We start from the raw sequence: 27,694 nt of genomic DNA on the forward strand, positions 1-27,694 counted from the left end.
TTGCTGAATGGAACAATGTCATCGGCAAACTGAAAGGTTGCTGAGGTATTCACCGTCGATCCTTACTCCCAAACCTTCCCCGTTTAATAGCTTGAATATTTCTTCCAAGTACGCAGTGAATAGCATTAGAGAGATTGTGTCTCCTTGTCTGACTCCCTTCTTTATAGGTATCTTCCTACTTTTCTTGTGCAGAATTAAGGTGGCTGTGGAATCTCTGTAGATATTTTCCAAGGCATTTATGTAAGCGCTCTGTACTCTTTGATTACGCAATGCCTCTATGACTGCTGGTATCTCTACTAAATCAAATGCTTTTTCGTAATCTATGAAAGCCATATAAAGAGGCTTATTGTACTCTGCAGATTTCTTGATAACCTGATTAATGACATAGATGTGATCCATTGTAGAGAATCCTTTCCTGAAGCCCGCCTGTTCCCTTGGTTGATTAAAGTCCAGTGTTGCCCTTATCCTATTGAAGATTATTTTGGTAAATATTTTATATAATACTGGGAGTAAGCTAATAGGCCTATTATTTTTCAGTTCTTTAGTGTCTCCTTCTTGTGGATTAGTATAATGTTTGAATTCTTCCAGTTTTCTGGGACCCTTGCAGTTGATAGACATTTCGTATGAAGAGCCGCGGGTTTTTCAAGCCTTATGTCTCCTCCATCTTTGATTGAATCGACTGTTATTCCATCTTCTCCTGCCGCTGTTCCCCATTTCATGTCTTGCAAGGCCCTTCTGACCTCATCTCCAGTTATAGGAGGAGTTTCTGTATCCTGTTCATTATCATTCCGAATGGTGTTCTCCTGAGTCCTCTGAGTACTGTACAGGTCAGTATAGAATTCTTCCGCTTCATTTATTATACTTTCGAGATTGCTGATATTACCCTGCTTATCTTTCAGTGCATACATCTTGGTTTGTCCTATGCCAAGTTTCCTTCTCACCGATTTCAGGCTGCAACCATTTTTTACAGCCTCCTTAGTCTTTCTCACGTTAAAATTTCGAATATCACTTATTTTCGCCTTGTTGATCAGTTTTGACCGTTCCACGAATTGTCTTCAAGTCTTTGCCTTTAATGCCTTTAAAGTCAGCTTAATATTCTGCTAGAGGACTTGTGTAAGTTGGGTGGGGAGTTCAACACCATGTGCCAATATGAAAAGAAACAAAAGACTTTCTTTTGAAGCTTGTAATTATTTTTGTGTTTGGTCTTGTGGGGATGCGCGACTCTCATGCGTCCCCTGATATCTTGTTTTCCCGCATAGCTCCTGCAGTGCGGCTGCGCCGCGTGGCCTGGCGCCCGCGGCGGTCGGAGTGGTACAAGCGCAGTGCGAGAGGTGGCGCGAGTGTCGCGCTGCTGCGTGGTTACTTGGGTGCGGGCAAGACAAGGCGCTCCCTCTTTGGTTCGAGATCGTCAAGCGGCACGGACATCCCGCGCGGGCGCCGATCCATGCTTCTGCGAGACCGGCTCGCGTGGCCTGCCTTCGAACGCGCCGCGTGACCGTACGCGCGAACGACCAGGCGTTGGGATCCAGCATGAGGGGGAAACATATTCGCTCGCTATCCGGTCGCGGTGAGTCGGACTTCTAGATTTGTCGCGCGCCCATCGGCATGTTTTGTGGATAGCAACTTGGCTAGCAGGCATTGATCTATGAAAGGTGCAATAAGTGCCCTTGTGATTGTTTGCACTACTGTGTTGTCGTTCCTTTGTCCCAAGAGCATGGGGGTAGGACCCCCACATCTGGCTGCCCAACGTGGACCTCTTGGGGCATCGGACGATAGATTTAACAGTTTTGCTTCGTTCGAGACCTTTGTTTGAACCGAAGCGTAGGGCTAGTGTGGATTTTGATCGCTAGCGTTGGCGGCGTGCTTTCTTGAGCGAGGCGACAGTGACTGTAGTGTGTTTGGACATGTCAACGTGCTAAGCCTATTCGCAAGTTTTTTTTTAATGACCTTCGTCGGTACGAGAGCCACGTGGTCTGCATCCTGGGAGAGCGAGGCTTAGCGCCCGCAGAGCATTGGCAAGCCTGAAGCGAATGAGTACGGAAGCCTCGTGGGTGGTCTGAATTTCTTATGTAAATAGCTTCTTCTATCTCTTTGACTCTGATGAAGTCGCGGCTCTGGGAGCCAGGTGGCCGCGGGCCACGGGTGCCACTACGGGCTGACTGGTATTGCGGCCTGGCACCGGGCGCTCCAACATTGTCTGGGACGGTGGGCGTCGTCAACTCGGATGCTGTGTGCATCGAGCGGGGTAGGATCACCTAACAGACCTGACGTCTCCTCGCGGCTTCCTGTTTTGTGCTCATTTTGGGTGTTGTTTTTGGATGCCGGTTGTTGTCAGGGTAGCGACGCTTTAGGCCTAAGGCTTTATGAAGCTGCCTGTCGCACGTGGAGGGACACAACCTGGTGGATCGTGGCATTGAGGCATTGCAATTTGCTTCCCTCATTCTATTTAGCCTCGCACGAATTGAAATTACTCGTTCGACTCAAGGAAGCAAGCTTCGTTCACCTGAACTTAGCATCTGAGTAGCTGCCCGATCTTTTGCTAGCCGAATTGAACATCGTACCACGTGGGCGATGCGCATGCAGAATTCCTCTCCCTTGCACTACTTTAGTGTTTACCGAGTGTGTTGAGTGTACGCAGCGTGATTGGAGTCACCCCTGGCTTGCTGTCACCTGCACATCGTCTGCGCTGCTGCCCCAGACTACAATCGAGCTACCCCTGGCGATGGTGATGCTGTGGCCAGTTCGGCGCAGTGACTTCGGCGGCCTCCTGTATCCAGCTCACAACCCTCGGCGGCGGACAAAAGAGCTGGCGGTCACTGACAGCTACGGCGGCTCTTGCCAGCAGGGCGCGTCTGCGCGAGCGACGCTTGATCGTACCGACAACTGCGTCGTCGTTTCCGGAGTCCTGGCCTGGAATCGTGTCGTCGAGTCTGCAAAGCTGCTGCTGTGACCGGCGGACGCCAGCGGTGTACCCAGGCACAATGTCAGCTCACATGTTATGGACAGCGTGTGGACATTTCCTCGGCACGGCCAATGCTGCATGTACTACCTTGTTCGTGAAGCACGCGTTGATGTTAGAGCGTGTGACATGTCTCGCCGGAATATGTAGTGATTTAAGGTTGGGGGGATGTGGGGATACGTGACTCTCACGCGTCCCCTGATATGTTGTTTTCCCGCACGGCGCGTCTGTATTCTGGCTTCGCCACGTGGTCTGGCGCCCGCGGCGGTCAGAGTGGTTGAGGCGCAGTACGAGAGAGGGCGCGAGTGTTGCGCTGCTAACACCGCCGACAGGCGGGGTTACTTGGGCGCCGAAAGACAAAGCGCTTCCTCTTTTTGGTTCGGAACAGCAAGCAGCGCGGACGTGCCGTGCTGCGCGTGCGCCGATCCATGCTTCTGCAAGCAGTCTCGCGTGGCCGCCTTCGAACGTGCCCCCATTCGCGTGACCGTACACGCGAACGACCAGGCCTTGGGATCCAGCATGGGGGCAAACATATTCGCTCGCTATCCGGTCGCGGTTAGTCGGACTTCCTAGATTTGTCACGCGCCCATCGGCATGTTTTGTGGATAGCAACTCGGCTAGCAGGCATTGATCTATGAAAGGTGCAATAAATGCCCTTGTGATTGTTTGCACTACTGTGTTGTCGTTCCTTTGTCCCAAGAGCACGGAGGAGAACCCTACAGTCTAAACTGAAGAAAAGAAAAACGGTTTTATGAACCAAATTATTCAAGACACCGATTCGACAGCAAAGAAGAGCGATTGCGGTTCTGATTTTCAAGAATCATTGTTTGAACAGAATTCAAATGTTTCTGTTCATATTAATGAAGAATGCACATTGCTCCTATAAGCGAGGGTTAAACATGCAATATTCAATGCGATCTTTAATTTTTTTCGCATCTCACCAAACACAGGTGCAAGCCGATATTTGAACCTGAAAGGAGAAGTGAACAGAACCTGTTGCTGCCACATCCTCTGGCAGTGGTTGGGCTTCCAAAGTCATGAGGCTGGCCTCGGCTGCCAGCAGCCAGCGCATCAGTTCCTCAAGCAGCTCGAGCACATCGCGCAGTGAGCGCAGGTGCTCAGCCAGCTTCTGCTCACGCTGGCGTGCCCAGAGGGACACCTCTTCCCAGCGTGACTGGATAATGGTCACCCAGTGACGGATGACCGTCACGGCATCTGGGTGGCACCTGGACAGAATCTCCTGGGCTAGCGCTATCGTGCTCTCCTGCAGAATGACACAACAACCGTGGGATCGAGGTTATCTCCACACAGTCATGGCAAAATTTTATAGCATTAAAATACGTCTAGATACGCAACACAGAAGGCAGGTGATGAATTTCCAGTTGCCAAGTACATAAATGAACTGCGTGGAGAAGTTTCAATATTTTTGAATGGGCTCAATGCAAGTAACACCAGCGGCAAAGCTTAAGCTGCAGTCACGAATAAACGTTCTCATGTCAGCAAAAGAACTGAAAATTAAACAAGTTACTGTGCAGGGACGGCGAGACAGTAACTCAAATGAAGGGATCGGTATAGAGAAGCTGGCAAAAGTGGCAACCAAGAAAGCAAATGCTGTCTTGAAAGCCATTCACAAGCTGTCATATTTCCATTTAATTTTGCATAGGTGCTCAAATCCAGCAGGTGCCTCTCCGTCCAGTACCTTGTTGTGCTCTTGTTGCTCCATCTCGCGCATGAACTGCTGGTGCTCCTCCATCTGTTGCCGTGTTGTGGCTTCGTCCTCAGGCAGAGGACCTGCAAAGCGCAGCTTCATTTCTGCATCTGACAGCCACTCCAGCAGCATGTGCACAGCCTTGTGCAGCTGCTCTGCCTGTGAATAGCAAAAGAAAAGTTAAAGTTAATTACCACCGTTCAAATGCATTCAACGTGTAACGGCTCTCCAGGTGATTGAGTTGCCTGGACACTCATTTTCCTGAGCAGTATACCTGGAGGTACTGAACCTGAACACTGCCTAAGCACTGAGAGATTTGTGTCCAGGCAAAGATAAAAACTCGGGAGGTTAAACTCAATGTTATGATTGCTTTGAACAGCCCACTAGTCGCAAAGAAAGGTCAGGAGAATAAAAAGTGATCAACAATGCAGGTTGTGCAACTTGCCTGGCGGAGAGCCTCTTCGAGCTTGCGCTGCTTGGTGTCCGAGAGCTTGGAAACAGCTTCCCACTTTGACTCAAGCGATGACATCTGGCTGCGGATGCTGGCCGCATCGTCGGCGCTGGCCGTCTTGAGCAGCTCGCTGGCCGTGCGCTGCACTGACTCCAGGTTGGCCGAGCGGCTTTTCAGCTCCGTTTGGAAGCTCTGTGCAAGAATGGAAAAACATTACGAAAAAGAAATAGACAAATCATAGCTGCCTGTGCCAAATATGACTTGACAAAGCAGAATGGCGCCCTGCTTAGAAAAGAAAACAGGCAGGCACAAGAGACAAAGAAATAAGACAAAGGAAAGAAGGAAGACGGATGACATAAAATCCCTCACAAAATTTTAGTGCGTTGTGAAAGAGTTAACACAACATAGTCAGTGATTCTCTCCTTCGCCGTTCTCCTTGATTTGTAGTGAAAACAAACAGAGCGGTGGAAAAGAGAGAGAAAAAGAACATAAAGAAGGAAGGACAGCTTACACAAGAGAGGATAGCTTGCTGTAAGAGCAGCTGTTTTGGTTGTAGCTTAAATTGTACCAGCAAATGCAGAGCAATGTGAGCTAAGAGTTTGCTGCACGAGTAGTGTGTGCAAACTTGTACACCCTGCTCCAAATTGGACAAAAGTGGCAGCAGTGTCACGTACTCGGTGCTGTTCCACAAGGTTGTTGACCGTGTCGAGGTCTCCGTGCAGCAGCTGGTCTGCTTGCAGGGAGGTCAGGGCGCGGTCCAGCCAGTCGATGAGTGCCTGCACTGCATCCTTGAACTGGCCCGAGAAGAGCAGTGCTTCCTCCAACTTGCGTTGCCTATGCAGTGCAAACACCAGCAATGACAAGGAGAGCTGTGGTAACTGGCTCGTGGCAACCTGGTTGCCTTTCTAGGATGCTCCGCATATCCAGTAGAACCTCGTTCATGTATTTTGGAAAAAAGTGCGAGAAAAACGCACTAACCGGGAAAACATATGTTCCAAAGTAAGTAAAAAAATTTGCTGCCGCAACTACTCTTGACGTTTACGTAATGCGAAGTGTCGCGCGAATCGTTGCGGCACAAGACGCCAACGCGCTTCGACCTGGTGGTGCTCTCGTGGCCGGAGCACCACCACCGCGTTTTGTTGTTTTTCTATTGTGTGGTGCTTTAAGAAGGCAATGGGAAACCGAAATGAAATCGAGCTGGTGGGCAATGCTGGATACTGCCGAAGCGAAATGTGATGCAGACATCGTGCCGCCTGCAGCAGGAAACGGCGGTGCGTTTGGATTATTAGCTACTAAATGTGTGCAGTACACTACCAATGGCACTACGCACCCCGCACTGTACAACAGATAGGTGAAGATGCTTATCGCAACAGATTTGGCGGCGATAGCTCTGAATGTGGCATGTGACGATCCGGGCAGAGATTTTATTTGCTGGTACCGGAATAAGAAACTGTACATGCCGTCATTTTCCCGTGAGTCGGGCGGCTACATACCATTCTCGATCACGAGCGCATCGTGCATTTCCTTGTTCAGCGGGATCTAGCGGCTGTAAAATGTATATGATCGCAGTCTGCAGCAGGGAATGGTGGGGCGTTTCGATTATCGCCCATAAGAAGCGTGCGCTACACTTCCAATGGCACCACGCGCTGTGAAACAGATAGGCGAAGATGCTTATCGGAATAGAATTGGCGGTGATAGCTGTGAATGCTGTGTGTGACCCCGGAGAAGATTTGCTGGTAACGAAATGAGGAACTGAGCGCGTGTCTGCATTTTCACGTGAGACCGGCGGGCAAGTATTGCAGTGTAGCTGCCGTGGCAGGCAGCTATACGCTGTTCTCGACTGCATGTGCATCACACATTTTCTTGTTTATGTGGGATCTAATGGCCTAAGGACGTATCATATGATTGGAGTTTGGCAATGTACAGAACGCTGGTGCCAAAAGATGGTGTTCTGCAAGAACGTATGAACAGGTAAAAAATTAGCATAACTCTATTGGGTCATATTTTGTATTCTCAATTCTGAACGTTTCCGTTGGGAAAACATACTTAATGGGAATGTATCAACGAGGTTCCACTGTATTTAGCATCTTTTTCTCATTCCAGCTGCTGTTCACTGTTCTCAACGAGTTTCTAACCTCTAAAGGGGGGACATGGCAATGAAATGGCATGAAGGCATGATTTCTTATGCTGATATAACTGAAATCAGTTTTGTGCGATCTATTATAGTTTTCGAGTTACAATTGACAGCCTCTAATGGTCATTTCCAAGTTAATTAATTACGTAGAAGTTCCCCAAGATTTTCACATCCGCATGTTCACAAAGGCCCATTATGTGAAATAAAGCTATTGGATTATTTTTAGAATGCCAAAATGGGCATATATATATTTTTTTTAGCTTTCCTATGCATATTGTCTTACTAACGACTTTTGCAAAAAGAAGAAAAGCATTAAATTTTTTTATGAGGTACAGTTAAAAATAGACAGCTGTATTACTCATCAATGTTTGAGGATCTAAGTGCAAAAGACAGAATGATTTTGTCTTCATTCGTTGTGAACTGGCACTGGGATGACTGAAAGCAACTGCAAAAAAAAAAAAAAAGAAAGCTGAGGAAACAGAGCTCAAAGTTTCATTTGTTGTAAACATTTAAATGTTTATTTTGAGCACCTAAAATTCGCCTGGGATGTAGCCCTTTGCCTGTGGGGACACATTTTCTTTACATTTTGATGTAGCTTTTTGCGTTCTTGCAGCAGTTTCGTGCACGTTAGCTGCCTTTTTGGTCATCGTGCATCTATCCGTTGTGAAGAGACAAATGACAGCGCATTCATAACGTCTGCTCGTCCCTCGTTGCGCAACCCTTTGTTAGTGAAGTTGGAGCTGAAATCCGCAGTTGAATACTTGATGCGAAAACCTCTGCTCCGCCGATGTCGCGTTGCCGTCACGACCACACAATGACGTAATGTCACCATCACTCGCAGTCGCGCCTTCACCGTCGCTTGCGGTCGCGCCGTCACCATCACTCACGGATATGCCGTCATCGTCGCTCACAGTCGCGCCTATTCACCATTGCTCGTGGTTGCGCCTTCACCGTTGCTCGTGGTTGCGCCTTCACCATCGCTCGCAGTCGCGCCTTCACCATCGCTTGCAGTCGTGCCTTCATCATCGGTCGCGGTCTCGGCGTCAATATAGCCCACGGTCGCGTAGGTGTTCTGTGGTCACGTCGTCAGCACTGCATGCGGGCACGCTTTCCCAGTCGCCCAACGTGCGCCGGTCGTGCCTCGTCAACAAGCTAGGCGGCATCTGCTTCTACGAGTAGTTTTCTCCCTCTTTTCCACGCCTTTCGTGGTCCTCCGTACACGTGGGCCATTCGGAACTTCCTTCCTTTGGGGCTCATCACAGAAAAGGTGCAAAAGCTGCCACGATCGGCAATCACGTTGATCGGAACACGCAGCTCACTGCTGTGAAAATGCGCGCGAGAGAGGTTCGTCAGCAATTCAAATCTACAACAGCGAATAGGAGCATGCCCTGTGCCCCACGTGACTGCTACGCCCAATCGCAATGCCGCGTTTGTATTTTTTTCACTTGCATTTGCTGTTTTATTTTTCGGTGGAGAAATGCGTCGCTCAGGCTATTCTTAGCTCCAATCTCTCCTCTTTATGATGATACCAAGATGGCGGCGCTGCATCAGCGGATAGCCGGGCGATCTGCGATGTGACGGGGCCTTGTGAAGCCCGATTTTATTGCAATTTTTTATTATAGCAATCTACGAAAGGGCTGTTTTCTTGATTTCTACTGCGTAGTTTGTTATATTTCACCACGAGGTAAATAAAGGTCCGTCGATTGCAAAAAGAAATAAATCAGAAAATTGAAAATTTTGACGATTTGACCACTTCAATTGCCGCGTCCCCCCTTAAGAAAAGAGTGAAAGCTAACCTGGTTCTCACAAAGCAGCAATCCCGGCAATTTCTAGCTCTGATAACATACTCCATTATATGCTGCCATCTTTCATTATGTTGGTCTTGCTTCCTATTCCCTCACGCTACCGCCACCCTATCTTTGAATTTTTGGTACTCTGAATTACCTAACTCTTTAAAGAGTACTTCAGACAGAATACAACTTGGCCCTATAAAGAAGCCGTGTGCTTTTGAGCAATCAAACAGGCGAGTCCCTCAGTGTTTATGGTGGCACAGCTGGGCACGCATACCTGTCCACCGACTTGTTGCAAAGGGCATTCCACTTGGCCTTGAGCTCATCGCTCATGCGCTGCAGCACTGGCTGATCAGCCTTGGGGCAGCGCTCGCGCAGAAGCCGCCCCTGGCGCAAGCAGGCATCGTATGCCGGCTGCTTGGCCCCCAGGGTGCGTTGGAACTCCCGGTGCCGTGCCAGCAGGCGCCGAATCTTCTCGGGGTCATTGCCTGCCGGCGGCTGCTCGTCAAGGCTCTGGTCCGCCTCTGTCAACCATCGGTCGAGTTCAGTCCACGCATCATGGAACTGCAACAAAACCACAAACACCCATCTGATCACAGTAGCATGGACATAGAAAGCGCAGACAATTTAGAAAGCATGTTCTGCAGCTGAAGAAAGTTTTTCTATTTTACATGTTAAGCTATTACAGACTTCATGATCAGGGCAAGGCACAGAAACAAACACTAGATATAGCGCAAATATATCAGTTCACCGTTTCTTGCAAAATACGGCATATACTCGCATAATAATCACGCCCCCAACTTTGCTCCTGTGCAGTCCCACAATCAAATGGCCTTGCTGCAGCTTTTGTAGAGACAAGGACGTTTCACTCATGCACATGTGTTTAAATATAGCGCACTTAATCTCGGTGTACGTCACTGTGTTGGAAATGTTTAATAATGATGCGATATGAGAAATGCTGAAATCAAGTAAACGAAATTCTACAGCTACTTTATGCAGGCTGCACATCCGCACTAGCAGCTGCGGTGGCACACCGGCAGGGGTGGTGGGTTTAATGACTGAGAAGCTGGTGGCAAAGCCACGAGGAGAGAACACTTGCGGAAGCATGCAGCAAGAACAGGCTGCGCATTATCACGATTGCTTGGGACCTTATGGAAAGAGTGACTGCGATAATGCTTAGCCTGCTCCTAGCGCATGCTTACCGCTAGTGCCGATGCACCGGCGCACCGGCACCTCGAAGACTCTAGAAATAATAATAATAAAAAAAAAAAAGAATACAACACACAATTGGCTCTCTGTTATAGCAACTTTATGCAGTTGACAGACTTCATACTCTGATGGGAGAGTCAAAGTGAAGAAGGGGGGGGGGGGGGTGGCACTTGGTCAGCATAGTCGGGTGTAGTGTCGAATTCGCGTGTCTGTTTCTCGCTTTGCTGCCCGCCTTTGGTTTCGCTGTGTGCAATGGGCTCCAAGTATGGTTATATGCCTGCTGTGGAATAGAGAGTTTGTCCACTCACAAAACGGAAACGTTGATCAGACACTGATAAACTGACATGCCGATGAGCAGGACGGTCAAAGAAAGGCACGTACAGTGTCCTCATCAAAACAAGAGGTGCCGAAAAGCAGTGCTTTAACATGATGCTTACAATAACGGCAGACGGCCGAAAGTGGCTGTGAGAATGAATTGTTGTGGAACCACAATATGGATGAAGTGGCCAGTGACCTGGATGACAGGTCTAGTGGTTCCGATGCAGAGTGAAGTGCAATAGAAATGCTGTTAGGGTTTGCAAATAGTACGCATGTACTTTTACTGCAAAGATAAGTTATCTAATGCATTTTTCAAATCATTACCATCTTACTTTTCAATTTTTGCTCTTTTGAAAAACTTCCCATAAAATTTACCCTGCATATAAATGCAACCTCCCAACTTTGCTTTAGTTTTTTAGGAAAAAAGTGCGTTATAGTATATATGCTAAATAATAAAGTCTGTGCCCAAATTTTAAATTCTGAGGGAAAATCTGGTGCCATACGGTACTAGTCTGGTAGCCCTAACTATCACAGTAACCTTGGAAAACTAGGCCCAACTGAGCTAGCCATTACAATGAAAACATCCAAAATTTTTCAAATCCTAGAGCCCATACACTAACAGGTAAAAACATTAAATCCATAGACTGATAAGCAGTAATGTTCATCCAGTGTTTCCCATACACAAGTATGCGAGAGTCACAGCCCTGCAATGAAGTCAACTGTTTCATCATCAGTGCATACCGCTTCGTACGAGTGCACCCACCTCCTTGGCCTCTTTGTAACCATGGTCAAGAGCGCGAGTGCGTTCTGCTGCCTTGGAGACAACGCGCTCCCAGCGATGTTGCACCGAGATGAGCAGGTTCTTGATGAGAATCACGTCCTGTTTCTGGCTAAAGTACTTGAGGTGTGTGCCCTTTTTGTCCAACTGCAGCATCGTTTCCCGGTGGGCGCCCACATCCTTCTGGAAGCTCTGCATGTTACAGCAGCACCCCTTCACACTTAGCAAAGGCCAAAGAATACCGTCAAGTGCGTCATGACATCAAAGTACAAGGCACCTCGACACCGCAATGCCTGTAAATGTAAGGTTACTGACAAGTCAACTAGGCGAACACAAAGTTTGCTTTGGAAACGTGCAAGTCACAGTAGGTAGGCTTGGCTAAAATATAGAACATAAATGTGGCAAGCTACTAATACTATATTCTGCATTCCATAAAAATACAAGTTGTCAGAGCACATAAGGCTATACCGTATTTATTCGCGTATAACCCGCACCAAAATGTGAAAAAACGCGTTTAAAAAGTGGGGGTGCGGGTTATCTGCGAATTTTTTCCTTGGGAGGGGGGGGGGGGTGGTTGGCTTCACCGCAATGTGCGGCGGCCTCCCCGTGTAGTCCGCCATCCCCATCGTCATCGACGCTTGTCAAGCCGATGAAGGGCCAACGAAAGGCCAGCATTGTTGAGCCTCGCGTTAGGCGCTGTTTAGTGTACTTACCCCAGTTTGCACTGTTTGCCTGCTTTGTTTTGGCATCATGAGTGCGACTCGATGGCAGTGTTTCACAGCGAAAGAGAAGCTAAAGATTATAGCCGCTGCCGAAGAAATCGGCAACAGAGCTGCTGCAAGACAGCATGACGTCGACGAGTCGTGCATTCGCGACTGGAGGAAGAAAAAAGAGAGTCTCGAAGCAACGAACCGGGACAGGCGAGCGTTTCGGGGTCCGAAGACTGGCGCGTACCCCCACCTCGAGACGCAGCTTGCGAAGTTCATTGAGGAGCAGAGAAGTCGTGGCCACGCTGTTTCGACTGAGATGGCGCAAATGGAAGCCCTGAAGTTGGCCCGGCAATTGAACATTCCACGTGAGTTTCGTGCAAGCCGTGGATGGCTTCAGCGCTTCATGCGAAGACATGGATTTTCTATGCGGCGGCGAACAACCATGTGCCAGCGGCTTCCTGAAGCCTACGAGGAAAAGTTGTTGAACTTTCAACGATATGTGATCGCACTTCGGAAGGAGCACAGCTATTTGCTGTCTCAGGTGGGAAATGCTGATCAAACACCTGTGTACTTTGAGATGCCGATGGACACGACCATGGAAAAAAAGGGCTCCAAATCAGTCAGCGTGCTGACCGGCGGAAATGCCAAGCTGCGCTGCACAGTCATGCTATGCGCTTTGGCTGACGGCACGAAACTGCGCCCGTATGTCATTTTCAAACGCAAGACGCTACCTAGCATTCCACTGCCCCCAGGAATCGTTGTGCGTGCGGAAGAAAATTCGTGGATGAACAGTGGCCTAGTCGGTGACTGGCTTCGAGTAATCTGGGAGCGAAGACCAGGTGCCTTGCTGGCACGCCGGTCGATGCTCGTACTAGATTCCTTCAGAGGCCACTGCACTGATGCGGTGAAGGCTCGCCTTGCCGAGACCAGCACCGACCTCGTCATAATACCTGGCGGCATGACGTCCATGCTACAGCCACTCGACGTGTGCCTGAACAAGCCGTTCAAGGCACACGTGAAGCGGCTGTATGCCCAGTGGATGGCCGACGGCATTTACGCCCTCACACCGACGGGACGCGTGCGAAGGCCTGATATTCCATTGCTGTGCCAGTGGATCGTGGATGCGTGGAAAGCGATACCGGCCGATTTGGTGCGGAAAAGCTTTAAAAAATGTGCGATCAGTAATAGTTTGGATGGTTCCGAGGACGACTACGTCTTTGAGAGTGGCGATGAAGCCTCGGATGGCAGTAGTGAGAGCGGCGACGATTAAGAATCGGATAACCAGTGACGTGGTGGCGGTCGTTTGAATAAATGTTCTGAAAACGAAATGATCACTGAGTGTGAGTTGCATCTTTCTAGCGCTCATTTTTTTTTTTCAGGTAAACGTGCGGGTTATACGCGAGTTTTTTTTTTTTTTTTCCGCCGAGTTCAAAGTTAGGGGTGCGGGTTATACGCAGGGGCGGGTTATACGCGGGTAAATACGGTATATAAATGCTAATGTGCTCCATCAACAAACTCACATTTCCATGTGCATAAATTTTAATTTTTCTTTACAGATAAAATGGCTGCTACCATGGCAATGGGGTTAAAACAGTGCATCAAGGACAACAGAAGAATAAGAGAACACACACCCTGAAGGAATATTAAACCACTGCATTGTTAAGCCAACTAGTAATCCAGAGGTGCAAGCTTAAAAAAAAAATTATGGGGTTTTACGTGCCAAAACCACTTTCTGATTATGAGGCACACCGTAGTGGAGGACTCCGGAAATTTCGACCACCTGGGGTTCTTTAACGTGCACCTAAATCTAAGTACACGGGTGTTTTTCGCATTTCGCCCCCATCGAAATGCGGCCGCCGTGGCTGAGATTCGATCCCGCGACCTCATGCTCAGCAGCCCAACACCATAGCCACTGAGCAACCACGGCGGGTAGAGGTGCAAGCTTGAGTGTGTTTACATGCGTGCGTGCCAGAGCAACCCATTTTTCCATTAGTCAAATCAACACCATGTTCAATATTCCCACGACTGTTTTTGTTAAAAGTCCCAGATTACAAGATATTGAATGAAAGACAGGCAAACGAAAAGGTAAACAATGAAGCATGAAATGTGAATAGCAGAGCCACTACAGCAGGTGAAAAAAAAAAAAAAAATTAATGGGTTTATGTTTTCAGCACTTGCCTTGTGCTCTTCAATCTGGCTTAGCACATTCTCCAAGACTCGGCTCACAGGCCGCAGGCTTGCCAAAGACTTCTCCGCATGTGTGAGCCATTCCACAAACTCCTGAAGTGATTCGTGGAACTCTGTTGCTTCCTTCAGTGCAATCTCCAGTTTGATCTGTAACAAGTGGGCCACAGAGTTAGCAATATATATCGTGTCTATTGTAAAGATTTGCACCCTTCATAACAGCTACTGCTAACCCTGCACATGCCAAAGTTGGTACTTTAGCAATGTGCAAAGCTGCTGGCAAGCTTTTTCACATATACTAGAGTGCTACCAATGTATAGAGGTCTGCCCTTTTCAGTAAACAACAACAACAAAAAAAAACATCTGCACGGGAAAAATACTACACTTCTAAAGAAAAAGAAAGTCTTATCACCCTCAAATTTCATACCATCACTGACCTCTTAATCCCCCACTTTATATATATATATATATATACCGTTACACCTTGATATAATGAACTTCAATATAACGAAATTCTCGATATAACAAAGTATTTAACTTTTCACAACCTCTTATCCATAGAACACCATGTATTTAGAACCTCAATATAATGAAGTATGTTTCTATTCGATTTCAATATAGGGAAATTTCGCTTCCCCTGTAAAGAAATGAAGAGACAATAAACAGAAATTTCCATGGACGTAGATGGTCAAATGATTGAATTACAAGTGGCTGCTTGCAGACACACAGTCCATATGCAATATGATCCTATTGCACGCCACGTACTTGGCGCTTTCGCTTCGAGTGAAAGTGTGCGAGGGTGAGAAAAGAAAGATGATGGCTTCAGGAGTGCCCTCTTCCCACACGAGCAGAGGGAAAGAGGGGGAGGGAGGAGAGCTTGCGGTAACGGAAACGGATCAGGCGCGGCTGCGCATGGCTGTAAACAAGGCTGAGCCCATATGCAGCCATGCACGTTGCTTTAGAGGCATGGAGGAAGGAAAAAGATAGGAGGGAGCATACCACAACACGATTGAAGCCAAACCTGCCGACCCAACACATGATCGCATGTCAAAGCGTGTGGTTGGTTTTAGTGTTCTCACTCTGCAGGCACCAGAGCAGGGCAGCCAAACGAACGCGCACTAAATAAAAACTACTGCCATAGCTACTGGGAACCAAATGTCTCCGCAAATCTCGATTCTTGCTCTGTGAAGAGGTCACGTGTTGCGCCCCCAATGCAGCTTCACGGAGCATTCGTTTGCCAAGTCTGGCTGTGTGATGTGATGTTCCCTCCTATATTTTTCCTTCCTCCGTGTTTAGAGGCAATCTGCTACATGTGGAAAGAGCGGGCGTGCAGCGACGGCGTGGCATCATGTAAGCAGTCTTCCCGAGCGTTTAGTATTGGAGGTTGCGTAATCTCAAGTTTCGGTGACTTTCGGTTTCGTCCTAGCGCGAGCGATGCTATCAGCCACGGGGGTGGAGTGCACACGAAAGGCTTCGCTTAATTCGCACAGCCGATGTGAAGATATCGTCGACGTGGCATGAAACCATATCACTCATCGCCGAGTCCCAAGTTAATCAAAATGAATGATTTTCTCATTCAAATTTGATTTTTTTTTAATGCCCGATAATTCTGAAAATGTTGCGGCCCCTTCCGTGTAAGAAAATTGATCAACGACTGTGCTTAGTTGCATAAAAGGTCAAATTTCAATACAATGAAATTTTGATATAACGAAGCAGATTGCCAATTTTACCTACTTCATTATATTAAGGCTTAAATGCATAAATATTACATACTTCCAGCTACAGCCACAACAACTAAGACGTTTATTGGCTTTTTATAATTTCAGTTGCAGCCTATGATCAATGAAAGTGATGTATGTTGGAAACCAGAAACTCTGACTTGAGAGAGAATCAAAGTCTAGTTCATCGATCTAGTCTTGTATTTTAGACGTGGAATAAAACAGACACTACAGCTATACCCAGGTCATCATCATGCTGTGCAAGATGACCGATTTGCTCTCCTGATTGACAATGCCCATGGTGTGTCGCTGAAACAAACTCTGCATGCCCCAGTTGGATAAACATTGGTCTAAGTTCGCCACAGTACAGCCACTAGCAGATACTTGAGGAGCAACTCAGCAAACAGACTGCACTTGCCTTCCGGTCATTGGCCCGGTTGAGGACATTGTCCCATCGCTGTTTAAGGGTGCGCAAGCTATGCTGCAGCCCAGTTGAGCCCTCCGCTGCACGTGTGTACTCTTGGCCTTGCTGCAGCACCGACTCGACCCGGTGTCTGTTGCTATCCAGTTCATTGTAAAGCTCCTGCAAACACGAGTCACAGCTCAGCCGAGTTCGCTTTAGTTTTCCAGTCCTTGAAAATGTTTAGCACACAGAAAGACAAGCACGAGAAAGGAGGCTCTAAGAACACAAACATTTGCTTGGCTGATGCGTAACTGAAGTTTCAAAACAGAGACCACTGCAGATATCAAAAATGTGCACAAGTTATTCCACAAGAGTGATCCATCTAATTCCAATTACATTATACAGCAGACTTCGGTTAATTCAACTTATTGGTTAATCCCATCCTGACTGATAGTCCTGGCTGGTACCCATGCATTTTTATCAGCACAAACTTTTGCTTTTTTTCGCATAAAATTGGCCTTGGCTGGATAATCCAGTCAGCACGTACACACCCGACGACTCTTATGGTGACCCCAATAGCGATGCCTTCAGCGGCAGTGTTTGTCTTGGCGGAGCTTAGGTGACAGTGAATGAAATGAACGCACTTAATCCACAGTCGAAAACGTCCATTTTCGGCCTGCCCTATAAAGATTTTCAAGCAATAACCCTAGCTCATAAAGTCTGATTAGGGTATTTACCCAATTCTAACGAGTGCCACTTTTTTTAACATGAAAATTGAGCAGGAAACTGCCTGTGTGATGCAATCGGATATGACATCAACACTGCCTTCAACGCATGTATCCCACAACATTAATGTACTGCGGCAAAGCTGTCCAAGAAACTGGCCGCCATTACAAACAAAACAGCATGTGAAACTTGAACAATAATGTTGAGCTGAACTGCATTTGGAAGTCACCACAAAGGCAGCACCTACCATGAAACGGTTGAGTTGTTCCCTTGCTGTTTCTGGTAGTCCACCAACAGGCTTGGATGATGCTAACTGACCGTCAATGTCACTCAGCCACATCAGTAGGTCTTGTATCTCCTGGTTGAAGGCTTGAGCCTGCACACAACATGTGCACTTCAGTTGGCATCCAAAGTGGACAGGAACAGCAGCCAAGGTGTGCAGAGACTGCATTTATGTTCTTGATTACCAAGAAATGGCCACATGCCAGGTTGTTTGGCACTTAACTAAGACTAGATGTGAATCATCTAAAAAGTCCTAACCAAATGCTTGAGTAGTGCATTTTAAGGCCGCAGTCAATTTTATGGCTGATACAATGCTTAAAAGTGCTGAAATGCAAGAAAAGCTATGTTAGACCTATGTGTGCTGCTCTGGCTGACTATGAGAAGTTGCTTCTGAGGCAACAACATAGCAGCAGCAACAGCACTGACACCAGCAACGCACCTCAAGTGCTGACCAGGAGAATGATGCAAGTGGCTTACCTCTCGCAGGGCAGCTTCCAACTGCTGCTGGCGTTGAGATGCCTTGTCCTGCAGTGCCTTCCAACGCCGGTTGAGGTCTGCCAGCTTGGTCTGCGTCACACTGGCGTCCTCGCTGTGCCGGTCTGCTTCAATCAATTGATGACCAGCCCGGTTCAGCGTGTCCACACTGCTTTGGTGCGCTTGGATGTCATTCATTAGCACCTGAGACAGAACAGGCCATGCCAGGTGTCACATTGTAACCAGCTCAATAGTGAAAACACTGCTGTATTTTAGAGCTTTCATGTTCTGGTCATAGTGTTAACAGAATAAACACACGCACATGCACGAACACAAATGAAAAGAAGTTACTCAGCCATATTTGTAGAAATAAAATGCGACTGATAGTTGTGGTACCGAAATGAAAAGAGCAAAGAAGCTTCATTCAGACACATGCTCACAGACCAATCACTAATAAACAAAGATGAGTGTTCTCCTGTAGGATTATACATTTCAATAAGGCACACTGCAGCAGATTTGTCATTCATCGGCAGAAGCCGAAGTGCCCTTCGAGTGTTAAATTATACCAGTATGCTCCTGAAATTGAGTCATTATGTGGTATATTATGCAATGGTTTTCACTGTGTGCTAAACGTTCATAATATGAAATACTTGCACAGGATTTGTTCTCTACCTTTTTTCCACACAGCACTATGCAGTGAGGCACCTTTACCAAGATGAAATGAGCTCTGGAAGAAATGGGCAAAAACTAGCCCATTCCACCTATCACTCAAACTAGAAACCTAGCTAAATACCTGGAACCTCATGTAAAAAACAAGATGGCTCACTGCATTATAAATAAAACAGAGCAGTTGAGGACGTGGTGGAAAACACCTGCATAGGCCCACCTTGTGCTTGGCCAGCTCGACCTCAATGACTTGGGCATCGCCGGCTACAGGACGGCACTCGTCGAGCGCACGCTCAGTGCGTGCCATCCACACCAGCAGCTCTCCTAGCGCATGCTGGAACTGGCCCAGTCGTAGCAGCGCATTCTCAAGCTCGCGCTGCCGGTCCACCAGGCCACGAAGCAGTGCCGTCCAGCGCCGGTTGATCTCATCAAGGGGCTGCCGCAATGCACGTGCCTGCTCGGAGGACGTCTGCTCTGAAAGCTCTTTGGCCTGCCGATTCAACGACTCCACCTCCACCATGTGTGGGTCCACTTCTCGCTTGAAGTCCTGCAAAGGAGGCAGACAAATCAGCAACAATGTAAGGACTACTCCCAACAAGACTAGATGTGCACTGGTGCTAATGCAATTTCTTTTACATTTTTGCTTCAGCCTATACACACTTTTCCAGCGTTTCTCCAAGATAAACTATAATGAGGCTTTACTGTACACAAGAGGAATGAATGGTTTGATCAGGGGTAAAAATAAGGACTGGTAAATAGAGTAGAACCTCGTTCATACACATATATATACAAAAAAGGAATGCAACAAAAGACGTACTAATTGCAAAGCGTATGATCCAAAGTCAAGGCTCTAAAAAATCGAATGAGAATTGTTACAGCAAGAAGCGCCGACGTGCGCCGAGCTGCTGCGGCTTGAGTGGCCTGAGACAGCCATGTTTTTCCATTGCGCAGTCTTTTGGGATTTTGAGATGGCGACGGGAAACTGAAACAAGATCGAGCTGGTGGGCCACACCAGAATGTAATGCAGCCAGAGCTAAACATGACACTCACTTCAGACCATGCGTTTAGATTATCACCTACTGAAAGCGTGCAGTATGCTTTCAACCACACCCGCTGCGAAACAGATAGGTGAAGGTGCTTTTCGTAACAGGGTTAGTGGCAACAGTTGTGAATGCGACATGCGACGACCTACGAGGAGATTTGTTGGTACCGGAGGAAGTATTTTCACAGGGAAGCTGCTGTGGCAGGCACCGAAACATTGGTGCCCAACGATCGTGTTTTCCTCGAACATATTAACCAGTAAAAAGAAGTGCAACTGTATTGGGTCATTTTTTTTTTTTATGAATCGCAAATGTTGGTGCCAGGAAATCCTATGAAAGAGGATCGTATCAACAAGGTTCTAATGTATAAAGCTGAAGGTACTAAAATTTGATCATCGTAAGGCCATGAGAACAACTGGTCACCACAGAACACATAGACAGCCCTGATTCACACAGAGGCTAACAGCATGGGAGCAAGATTTTATGTAGTAAAGGCCAGCTCCACCTATCTGTATCCTGTGAACCAGTTCCCATTGAAAAATGGACAGTCAAACTTGCCACACACTTCGCACCAGCCGGGAGTGTTTCCAGGAAAGTCGCAGGTCTGAGTGCACAAACTGTTCGGTGGATTAGGTTAGACCAATGCTGCAGTGCCAACAACGAAAAGACAACAAGGTGCTACACTTGCCCTGAGCTGTCCAATCTGTGCCTTGACAGCATCAATGTCAGCTGCCACAGGTCCAAGGGTGGCATACTTCTGCTCAGCTGTGTCCAAGAACTCGAGCAGGCTCTGAAGGGTGTCGTGGAAGCCCATGGCCTTGTCCAGGGCATCAATGAGGTTTTGCTCTCGCTTGGCATACAGGGTGGTCACATTCTCCCAGGCCGAGTCCAGGTCCTCAATGTGGCGCTTGACTTCCGGTCGGTCAGGCTCCCCGCACAACTGCATGAGGTCTTGACCTGCCTGGCGGCATTGGTCCACTTCGGGCCGTGTCTGGTCCATCTCCTGCTTGATCTCGTGCAGCACCTACCATTGCACCGACAAAGACAAACACATAAGCTTCTGCTAAGCTGCCTGCCAGTCTGCTAAGCAGCACAAAAACTCTTAGTAGCATTTTTGATATGCTGGAGCAATATTTCCCAAGCTGTGTATACTTCAGAAAGCAAATTACTAATTAATTGATTGATATGTTCTAACTAATTAACTAATTCCTATACTAATTACTTTACTCAAGTAACTTTTCATAGTTTTTTGTATGAATGCACTGGGTATGGTCAGATATAGAAGTAAGCAAGTTCCTCAGCTCTCCTGGACCAGCCATTCAGTGTAATTTATGATAAAGGAAAATTGGAAAATAAAATTGATTGTTATAAAAACTCCTTTTACTACAAGTACTGTAGCATGCATAGGAATGCTTGAAAGTGGGAGCTTCAGACTGACACACAGTCCAACACATCTTGCGTACGCGAGTGTGGCATAGGCCAAGCAACATTCAAGACAACTTGCACATAGACGTCTCAATATTTTGGTGGAGTCGCAGCATCCTTTAAAAAACACACGAAGATGGTGTAGCCCTGTCCAGGCAGTTGTGTTTGATAAACTCCACCGTTGCAATACACAGCCATTTATCCTCTATCCTGGCATGAAATGCAGGCACAATGCAGTGCCTGGCACTGGGCCCCACCTCCTGTTGCTGGTGGATGGCCTGCGGCTCGACGGCTGGTGGTTCCTGGCTGTCCAAGTTCTCCTGGAGGTCACGAAGCGCCCGCATGACTGCGTTCAGCTCCTCCCAGAAGCGCTCCGCCACTGCCAGCGCGCTCTCCAGCGACTGGCCTCGCGTGCGTGCTGCCTGCTGGACTGCCTCCCACAGGCCATTGAGTCGCTCCAGCTTTTGCCGGATGTCTGCGCAAAAATCCACGAGCCAAACTCTTAACTGAAGTTCTGAGAGGCATGGGTACCAAAAAATCAGATGTCAAGTCAGTCACAAAAGGTTGTTTCTTTGTCTGGAGGCTCATGAGCCTAGCACAATGCCACGACACAAAGGCCAGTGCTACACACAGATGCATTTGTGTATATTGGACACATTGAGGAGCAGCAAGAAGCATGGCGTTTTCTCAGTAACAACAGCCTTTCCTGAATACACTGCACTTTACTCAAAATCACACACACACACAAAAGGAAAAGAGTGCAAGAAATTAATTTAATGTGCTCACGGCACACTGACCCAACACTAAAAACACAGAGGCTGTGCGAAATCTGCCTAACATGCAAATCAGTTCCTTTCAGGTACCATAGAGTAAAGTTTGTTTATTATTAGTTCATACATTTAGTTACAAGAAATTATATACAGACAAGGGGCCCATAGTTGGAGACTGCACCGGGACCCTTGATTAATTGTTGTATATAAAAAATAAAGCGGAATGCAGAGCAGGGAAACAAAGAAATGGAACAAGCAAAAAAAAAAAAAGACTGCTAATTGATAATTTGCTAAGGAATCATCGGTTGCATTTTCCTTATAGACTTCCATTAATTTGGCTTCAGTTAACCCGATTTTTCCGTTATTTCGATCCTGACCGAAGGTCCTGGCTGATGCACATGCATTGCTATGGGCCCAAACATTCATTTTTCTATCCTAAAATTTGCCTTCGCCAGGTAACTTGAACTTGACCAGTCGGCATGCATGCGCCTGACCCCTATGATGAACCCTAAAGTGACTTTATTATTGGCAGCGTCAGTCTCAGTAGAGTTTAGCGAGACAGTGAATGTATTGAACACACGTCATCTCCCATAGAAAACGCCTATTTTTGGCCTGCCCTAGGACGCTCTTCAAACAATAACGGTAGCTCACCAATGAATGATTATGGTATCTACCCGACTTTAACACACGCGCTCCCCTTCCCCCGCATTTTTTTTAATTGAGCCAGCAATCGCGCTCGTGGCATTCGTATGCTTTGCCGCATAACATGGCTTTATTGCAGCAAAGCTAAGGAACCAGCCATCACTGCGCAATGCACATTAGACCCTTGCTTATTTTTAATGCTAAAACATTGGGTGCGTGTTATGTTTTTAGTTTGTTTAGGAGCTTTAATGTTATATCTACGTTAGTTTTCTACTTAAGACACAGAAAGTGGGTGCACGTTTGATTTGGGAGCTTTCGGAATCAGGCAAATACTGCCATTGAATCAGCGGTGGTATGTTTTGACATTTTTACGGCATCTTGTTTAATTCGGCCCGTCGCATGTGATCGATTTCGTCGATCCCATCAGGGCCGAATTAATCGAAATCAACTTTACAAGCTTGAAAACTGATTTAATGCTTGTAAAATAAGGCGTGTTAATTTCCCCAATATAGATAATGAAAAGTCTGCATGAGGTACTTACTTCCCACCTAAGCACTACATAGCATTTCAACTGCAAAATGCATAACTCAAGTGATTTGTTCTCTTGCATCCAGTTGATTTAAGCTGGTCAAACTACATAAGAGTCTGTTCAAACTACATAAGTACATTTTGTGCTGCCATGAAGTCCCACCTCAAGGTGAAATCAGCATATAACCCGCACTCCACCTTTACTGTTACATATTCGAAATTCTCAGTGTGGATTACAAGCACAATAATATGGTACTGCTTTATCTGCCATTGTCATCTAGAACCTGAATTGCCAGTAATGTAGCGCTGTGGCCATCATATTGAAAAAGTAACAATCTATCAGCCTCACATACGAGGCGGGGTGTTACTTCAAGGCTAAAGATTCTGGACAAAAACCTTGCCTTATATTTGAATAAATACAGTATGCGATAGATATATTTATGCCGTAGATATTATACTATGAAATGAAAATGACTTCAAAGCTAAGGATTCTGGACAAAAAGCTTGCCTTAAATTTGAATAAATAGAGTATGCGATAGATATATTTATGCAGTAGATATTATACCATGAAATGAACTAATTGTGAAGTGAAACGTTTACCTATTCTACTCAAATGTTGCAGTTTGGCTAGAAACATGATTTAGCCACAAAGAACAATAAAATAAACTGAAATATGCTTTGTCAGTGAATTCATGCCAATCTGTAAAAAAGTTCATGCACTAGCCCCTATTACCAGAGTGAGTGCATAATTAAAGTTCTAGCACTCACAGTGCGAAACCCTATAGTAAAGTGCAGTGAGATTAGAGTGTCATGCTGCGTGCTTACCTCGTACACTAGGCTCCTGGTCTCCGCCAGCCTTGGCAATGACTTCGCGGGCAGCCTTCTGCACAGCCTCCAAGGCGGGTGACTTCTTTCCCAGGTCGCTCACCACAGCCTGATTGTCGCTAATCTGCTCTTGGATGCGCTCGGGGTGTGCAGAGATGGGTTCCGCATTGTTCAGCTGGTCTGCCGTTGAAGCCAGTGCACTCAGCATGCCGTCCAACTTGTCAGCAAACTGCAAGCGCCAGTGCAAAGCAGGCTCTTCTCAGACCTGGTGCTACCAGGATTTTCCAAACAGAGAACCTCGCGAAGCTGTTATGACAGCTTTAAAGTTCAGTTGCATTTCTAGTTACTGCAAGGCCACGTTGTCTCAGTCCTTTGAGTATTAGATTATTTTGGCCTTTCTCTGCGATTTCCTAGCCTTCTAGTTAGCTCGGATGTTAGAGTGACCACCACAGAAAGACATTGGTCCTTGGTTTTATCCTCGGACTGGAACAAATTTTGCTTCAACTGCAAAGGTTCCTTTTTAGAAACCTGTGTAGGTTTTTCCATTGTAGTTCCATGAAACTGTCGGATGGATGACAATTATTCCCTTTCATAAAGGTACAGCTAGAAATGGCGCTCCTGGAACAACTTGAACAGCAGTGTTTATACTGCCTACAATGGCTAAGAACAAAACTGTTAGTAAAGAAGGAGAAAAAAAAAAGCATGCCCAAGGAACAGCCCAAAACAGCCCTCATAGTTTGCAAATTCAAGCCTCCTTGAGTGCTACTTTCAACACGACGGCAGCAGAAAGGGACTTTCAGCTACTGAACAGCAATTAGGTGCCAACGCAGGTACAGGGCACCAACCTGGGAGGTGGACTGCATGGCCTCCTCAAGGAGATTCTGCTGGTCACGCAGCAGCTTTCGAAGTGCGTTGTAGCGCTCATTGTCTGAGCTGAGCAACCGCTGCACCTTTTGGGCATCAGGCGGTCGGCACAGTTTTGCGAGTGCTGCGCCTGCCTTGTTGAGCCGGTCAAGCAGTGGCTTGTGCTCGGCCAGCGCTTGCAGCAGGGCACGGTTACGCTCCTGCTGCCTCTGGATGTGCGCAGGATGGGGAGCTGCAGGGGCGGCAAGTCTTTCAGCCTCGGACTCGGCCTCGTCCAGCCAGGCAACCAGCTCGCTGTGGGCCTCAAGCAGGTGCTCGGCCAGTGGCAGTGCCTGTTCCAGTGCTGCCAGCCGCTCGGCACATGCCTCGGCAACGCGGGTCGACAGCGCTCGCAGCTCTTCTGCTCGGTCCCGCACAGCTGCCTGGTCTTCAGCCGGCCATTCCCTCGCCACCTTCTTGGCAGCTGACAAGACATCCCGCACACGGCCCTTCTGGCTGCTCACCTCTTCGCTCAGGGCCTGCACGAACCAATGCAACACTTACATCAGCGGAATGTCCACAAACACCTCTATGAAAGAGTTAAGCGATGGTTTGAGAAAGTTGGTGTTGCAAGCTCCAAGCAAGGGCAGTGCAGGTGCACCATCGGTAAGCAAATGCGCACCCCAGTTCCTCTCTGCCTTGGTGCGCATACTGAATGCTCTTGCAAATCTAATGCCTTTTCTCCCCCCCATCTATATTTAAATCAACATATTTATACAGTAGAACCTTGTTCCCATAACTCGGAAAAAAAAATGTGAGAAAAAATTTCCTAACCATAAAAACATATGGTCCGATGTTACTAAAAAATCTGACAAATTCAACTGTAGTTGACATCTACGTAATGCAAAATGTGCGAATTGTTGCGCACAGGGCACGATGAGACATGCATCGTACTGGTGGGGCTTTGGCGGCCGGAGACACATTTTGTTGTTTTTCTATCTCTTAGTGTTTTAAGACAACGACGGGAATCCAAAACGAAATCGACCTGGTGGGCGACGCCGGATGCCACTAAAGCAAAACATGACATTCACATTGTGCCACCTGCAGCATGGAACAGTACCGCATTTGGACTATTGCCTACTAAAAGCATGCAGTAAGCTACTAACAACACTGTGCCCCCCACACTGTAAAACGGACAGGTGAAGATACTTATTGCAATAGCGTTGGCGGCGATAGCTGTGAATGCGGCATGCGAGAACTCGGGAGAAGATTTGCTGGAATAAGAAACTGAGTGCTTGCCGACGTTTTCACCTGAGACGAGCGGACAAGTATTGCAGTGAAGCTGCCGTAGCAGGCGGCTCTACAGTAAAACTTATTATTTTACATCTCGTTAATTCAAAATTTCGAACAATTCGAGGTAGCCGCCGTGGTCCGTCCAAGAATGTGCCAAATTTACACGATTGTAAGTTGACCCCTTTTCTTTAAATTTGAAAATCTGAAGTTGACTTACAATCAAAAGCAAAACACGGCACCACCAAAAAAGCGAGACCGACAGGAGCTACAATGTAGTTACAATTTTATGTTTGCTCTATGACCCTACCTGTAGCTTTTCACTATCCCGCGTGTTTGTTTGCTTTTCGGAAGGGTTTTTCAACACTTTTGAGAGTTTTACAGTGCACACAACACTCATGGGGGAGTGTTGATAGTTGATGGAAGCGCCACTGTTCCATTCGCGGCGGCACCCTGAGAACAGCAGCGCTTGCGGGGAGTATCGGTAGTTCACGGAAGAGCAGACACCGCTCGCGGGTTTCTCTTTTCCTGTTACGCTTACCTTTCTCTATAGTTTGACGAAAGGCATTGGTTCGACGCATTCCACTTAACTGCCGGCTAAGTGCTAGTTCTATGCTCTTCAGTCGTCATGAGTGCGCCAGGCCCACTAATTATTCGGCCCTCGTTCATAGCTGTGTTCAAGAGGGCTGCCAGCCTTTACGCCGAAGAAACAAATCACTGCGCAGCGGGCTGCAAGTTAGATGTTTCTGAACGGGTGGTGCGAGCATGGCGACAGCAGCAAAGTGAAATTTTCACCTGGGATGGCAAGTGAGGAATTTCCCACGTACCAAAGTCTGGACGCTTTCCGGAGCTGTAGGCTAAGCTTGCGGTGTACGTCGCTGAAATGCGTGATAGGTCCCTGCCACTGAAGTGCGACATGGTGATGAAACAAGCCCGGATCTTCGCCTTTTAAAGGGACACTAAAGGCAAATACTAAGTCAAGCTAAAGTGATAGATTAGTGCTCGAGAATCTCTAAGGCGTCAATATTATTGCCAACAGAGCCTTAATAATAGAGAAATTAAGGCAAATACAGGACATGATTAGAGACTTCCCCGGGACAGTCAAGCACTTGCCCGATGACGAAAGCACTCCTCAGTTAAATTCTGTCACTAGTGCTGAACTACTCGTTGCAAGAAACATCCTTTTATTGCATTGTATTGTAAGATGAAATAAAATGCTAGTTGTCCAGTTCTATTTCATTTTTAGAAAAAAGAACTCATTGAAATTGCCTTTGACAATGACGCGCGCGGTCGAAAGGTTTTGTTTGCGCTTGACTCTGCGCCGCCCATGCTTTCACGTTTCAGCACTTTCCTGATCGCATAGTGCTGCGCTGGTTTTGCTGGCTCGCGAAACTCACACAAACTGCAAATAGCAGAGAATTCAACTTCCATGTGATGTCGCGGGATGCCCAAACGGTCCACGCCACTTGACTAAAAAGCAGCTACAGTGGTGAATCAGCCGCTCTGTCTTGACTCGGTACCACTATCTGTCGACCGCCGTTTTACTCACTGACGGCAGAGAGCAAAGGGTCGGGATGGCGTATGCAACGTCACCACTACGCGGGAGATTTGAACTTCAAAAAAGGCATTCGGACCCTTCAGATGCAATTTTCTCGTAAACTAAGTCTTTTCTTGGCATGAAACAAGCATTGCGAGGTTTCTGAGATGGTCTTTAAACAGTCCATGTTGACTTAGTATCAGCCTTTACTGTCCCTTTAAGGACCTGCGCTGCCGTGAGTACGAGTGGCTGGCGGCAGAAGACCGCAAAATTACGCCAACCGG

At 47.2% G+C, this 27,694-nt stretch overlaps 1 protein-coding gene across 10 annotated transcripts in view; it reads right to left on the bottom strand.

The window, feature by feature from the left end:
- The window catches only part of shot (dystonin-like protein short stop), a 306,414-nt gene that overhangs the window by 20,862 nt on the left and 257,858 nt on the right, over window positions 1-27,694 (bottom strand). For all 10 annotated transcript variants that reach the window (XM_055068483.2, XM_055068486.2, XM_055068482.2 and 7 more), the window contains 15 exons: window positions 24,586-25,122; window positions 23,741-23,969; window positions 21,233-21,450; window positions 20,239-20,574; window positions 18,731-19,057; window positions 17,848-18,048; window positions 17,336-17,464; window positions 16,378-16,542; window positions 14,236-14,391; window positions 11,333-11,539; window positions 9,320-9,606; window positions 5,793-5,952; window positions 5,109-5,310; window positions 4,659-4,822; window positions 3,953-4,223 (listed from right to left, as the gene is read on the bottom strand). In XM_055068483.2, the coding sequence (XP_054924458.1) occupies window positions 3,953-4,223; window positions 4,659-4,822; window positions 5,109-5,310; window positions 5,793-5,952; window positions 9,320-9,606; window positions 11,333-11,539; window positions 14,236-14,391; window positions 16,378-16,542; window positions 17,336-17,464; window positions 17,848-18,048; window positions 18,731-19,057; window positions 20,239-20,574; window positions 21,233-21,450; window positions 23,741-23,969; window positions 24,586-25,122 (3,589 nt within the window). The remainder of the gene's footprint in view (window positions 1-3,952; window positions 4,224-4,658; window positions 4,823-5,108; window positions 5,311-5,792; window positions 5,953-9,319; window positions 9,607-11,332; window positions 11,540-14,235; window positions 14,392-16,377; window positions 16,543-17,335; window positions 17,465-17,847; window positions 18,049-18,730; window positions 19,058-20,238; window positions 20,575-21,232; window positions 21,451-23,740; window positions 23,970-24,585; window positions 25,123-27,694) is intronic.

This window comes from Dermacentor andersoni, chromosome 9 (assembly GCF_023375885.2).
Source record: "Dermacentor andersoni chromosome 9, qqDerAnde1_hic_scaffold, whole genome shotgun sequence".
Lineage (NCBI taxonomy): Eukaryota > Metazoa > Arthropoda > Arachnida > Ixodida > Ixodidae > Dermacentor > Dermacentor andersoni.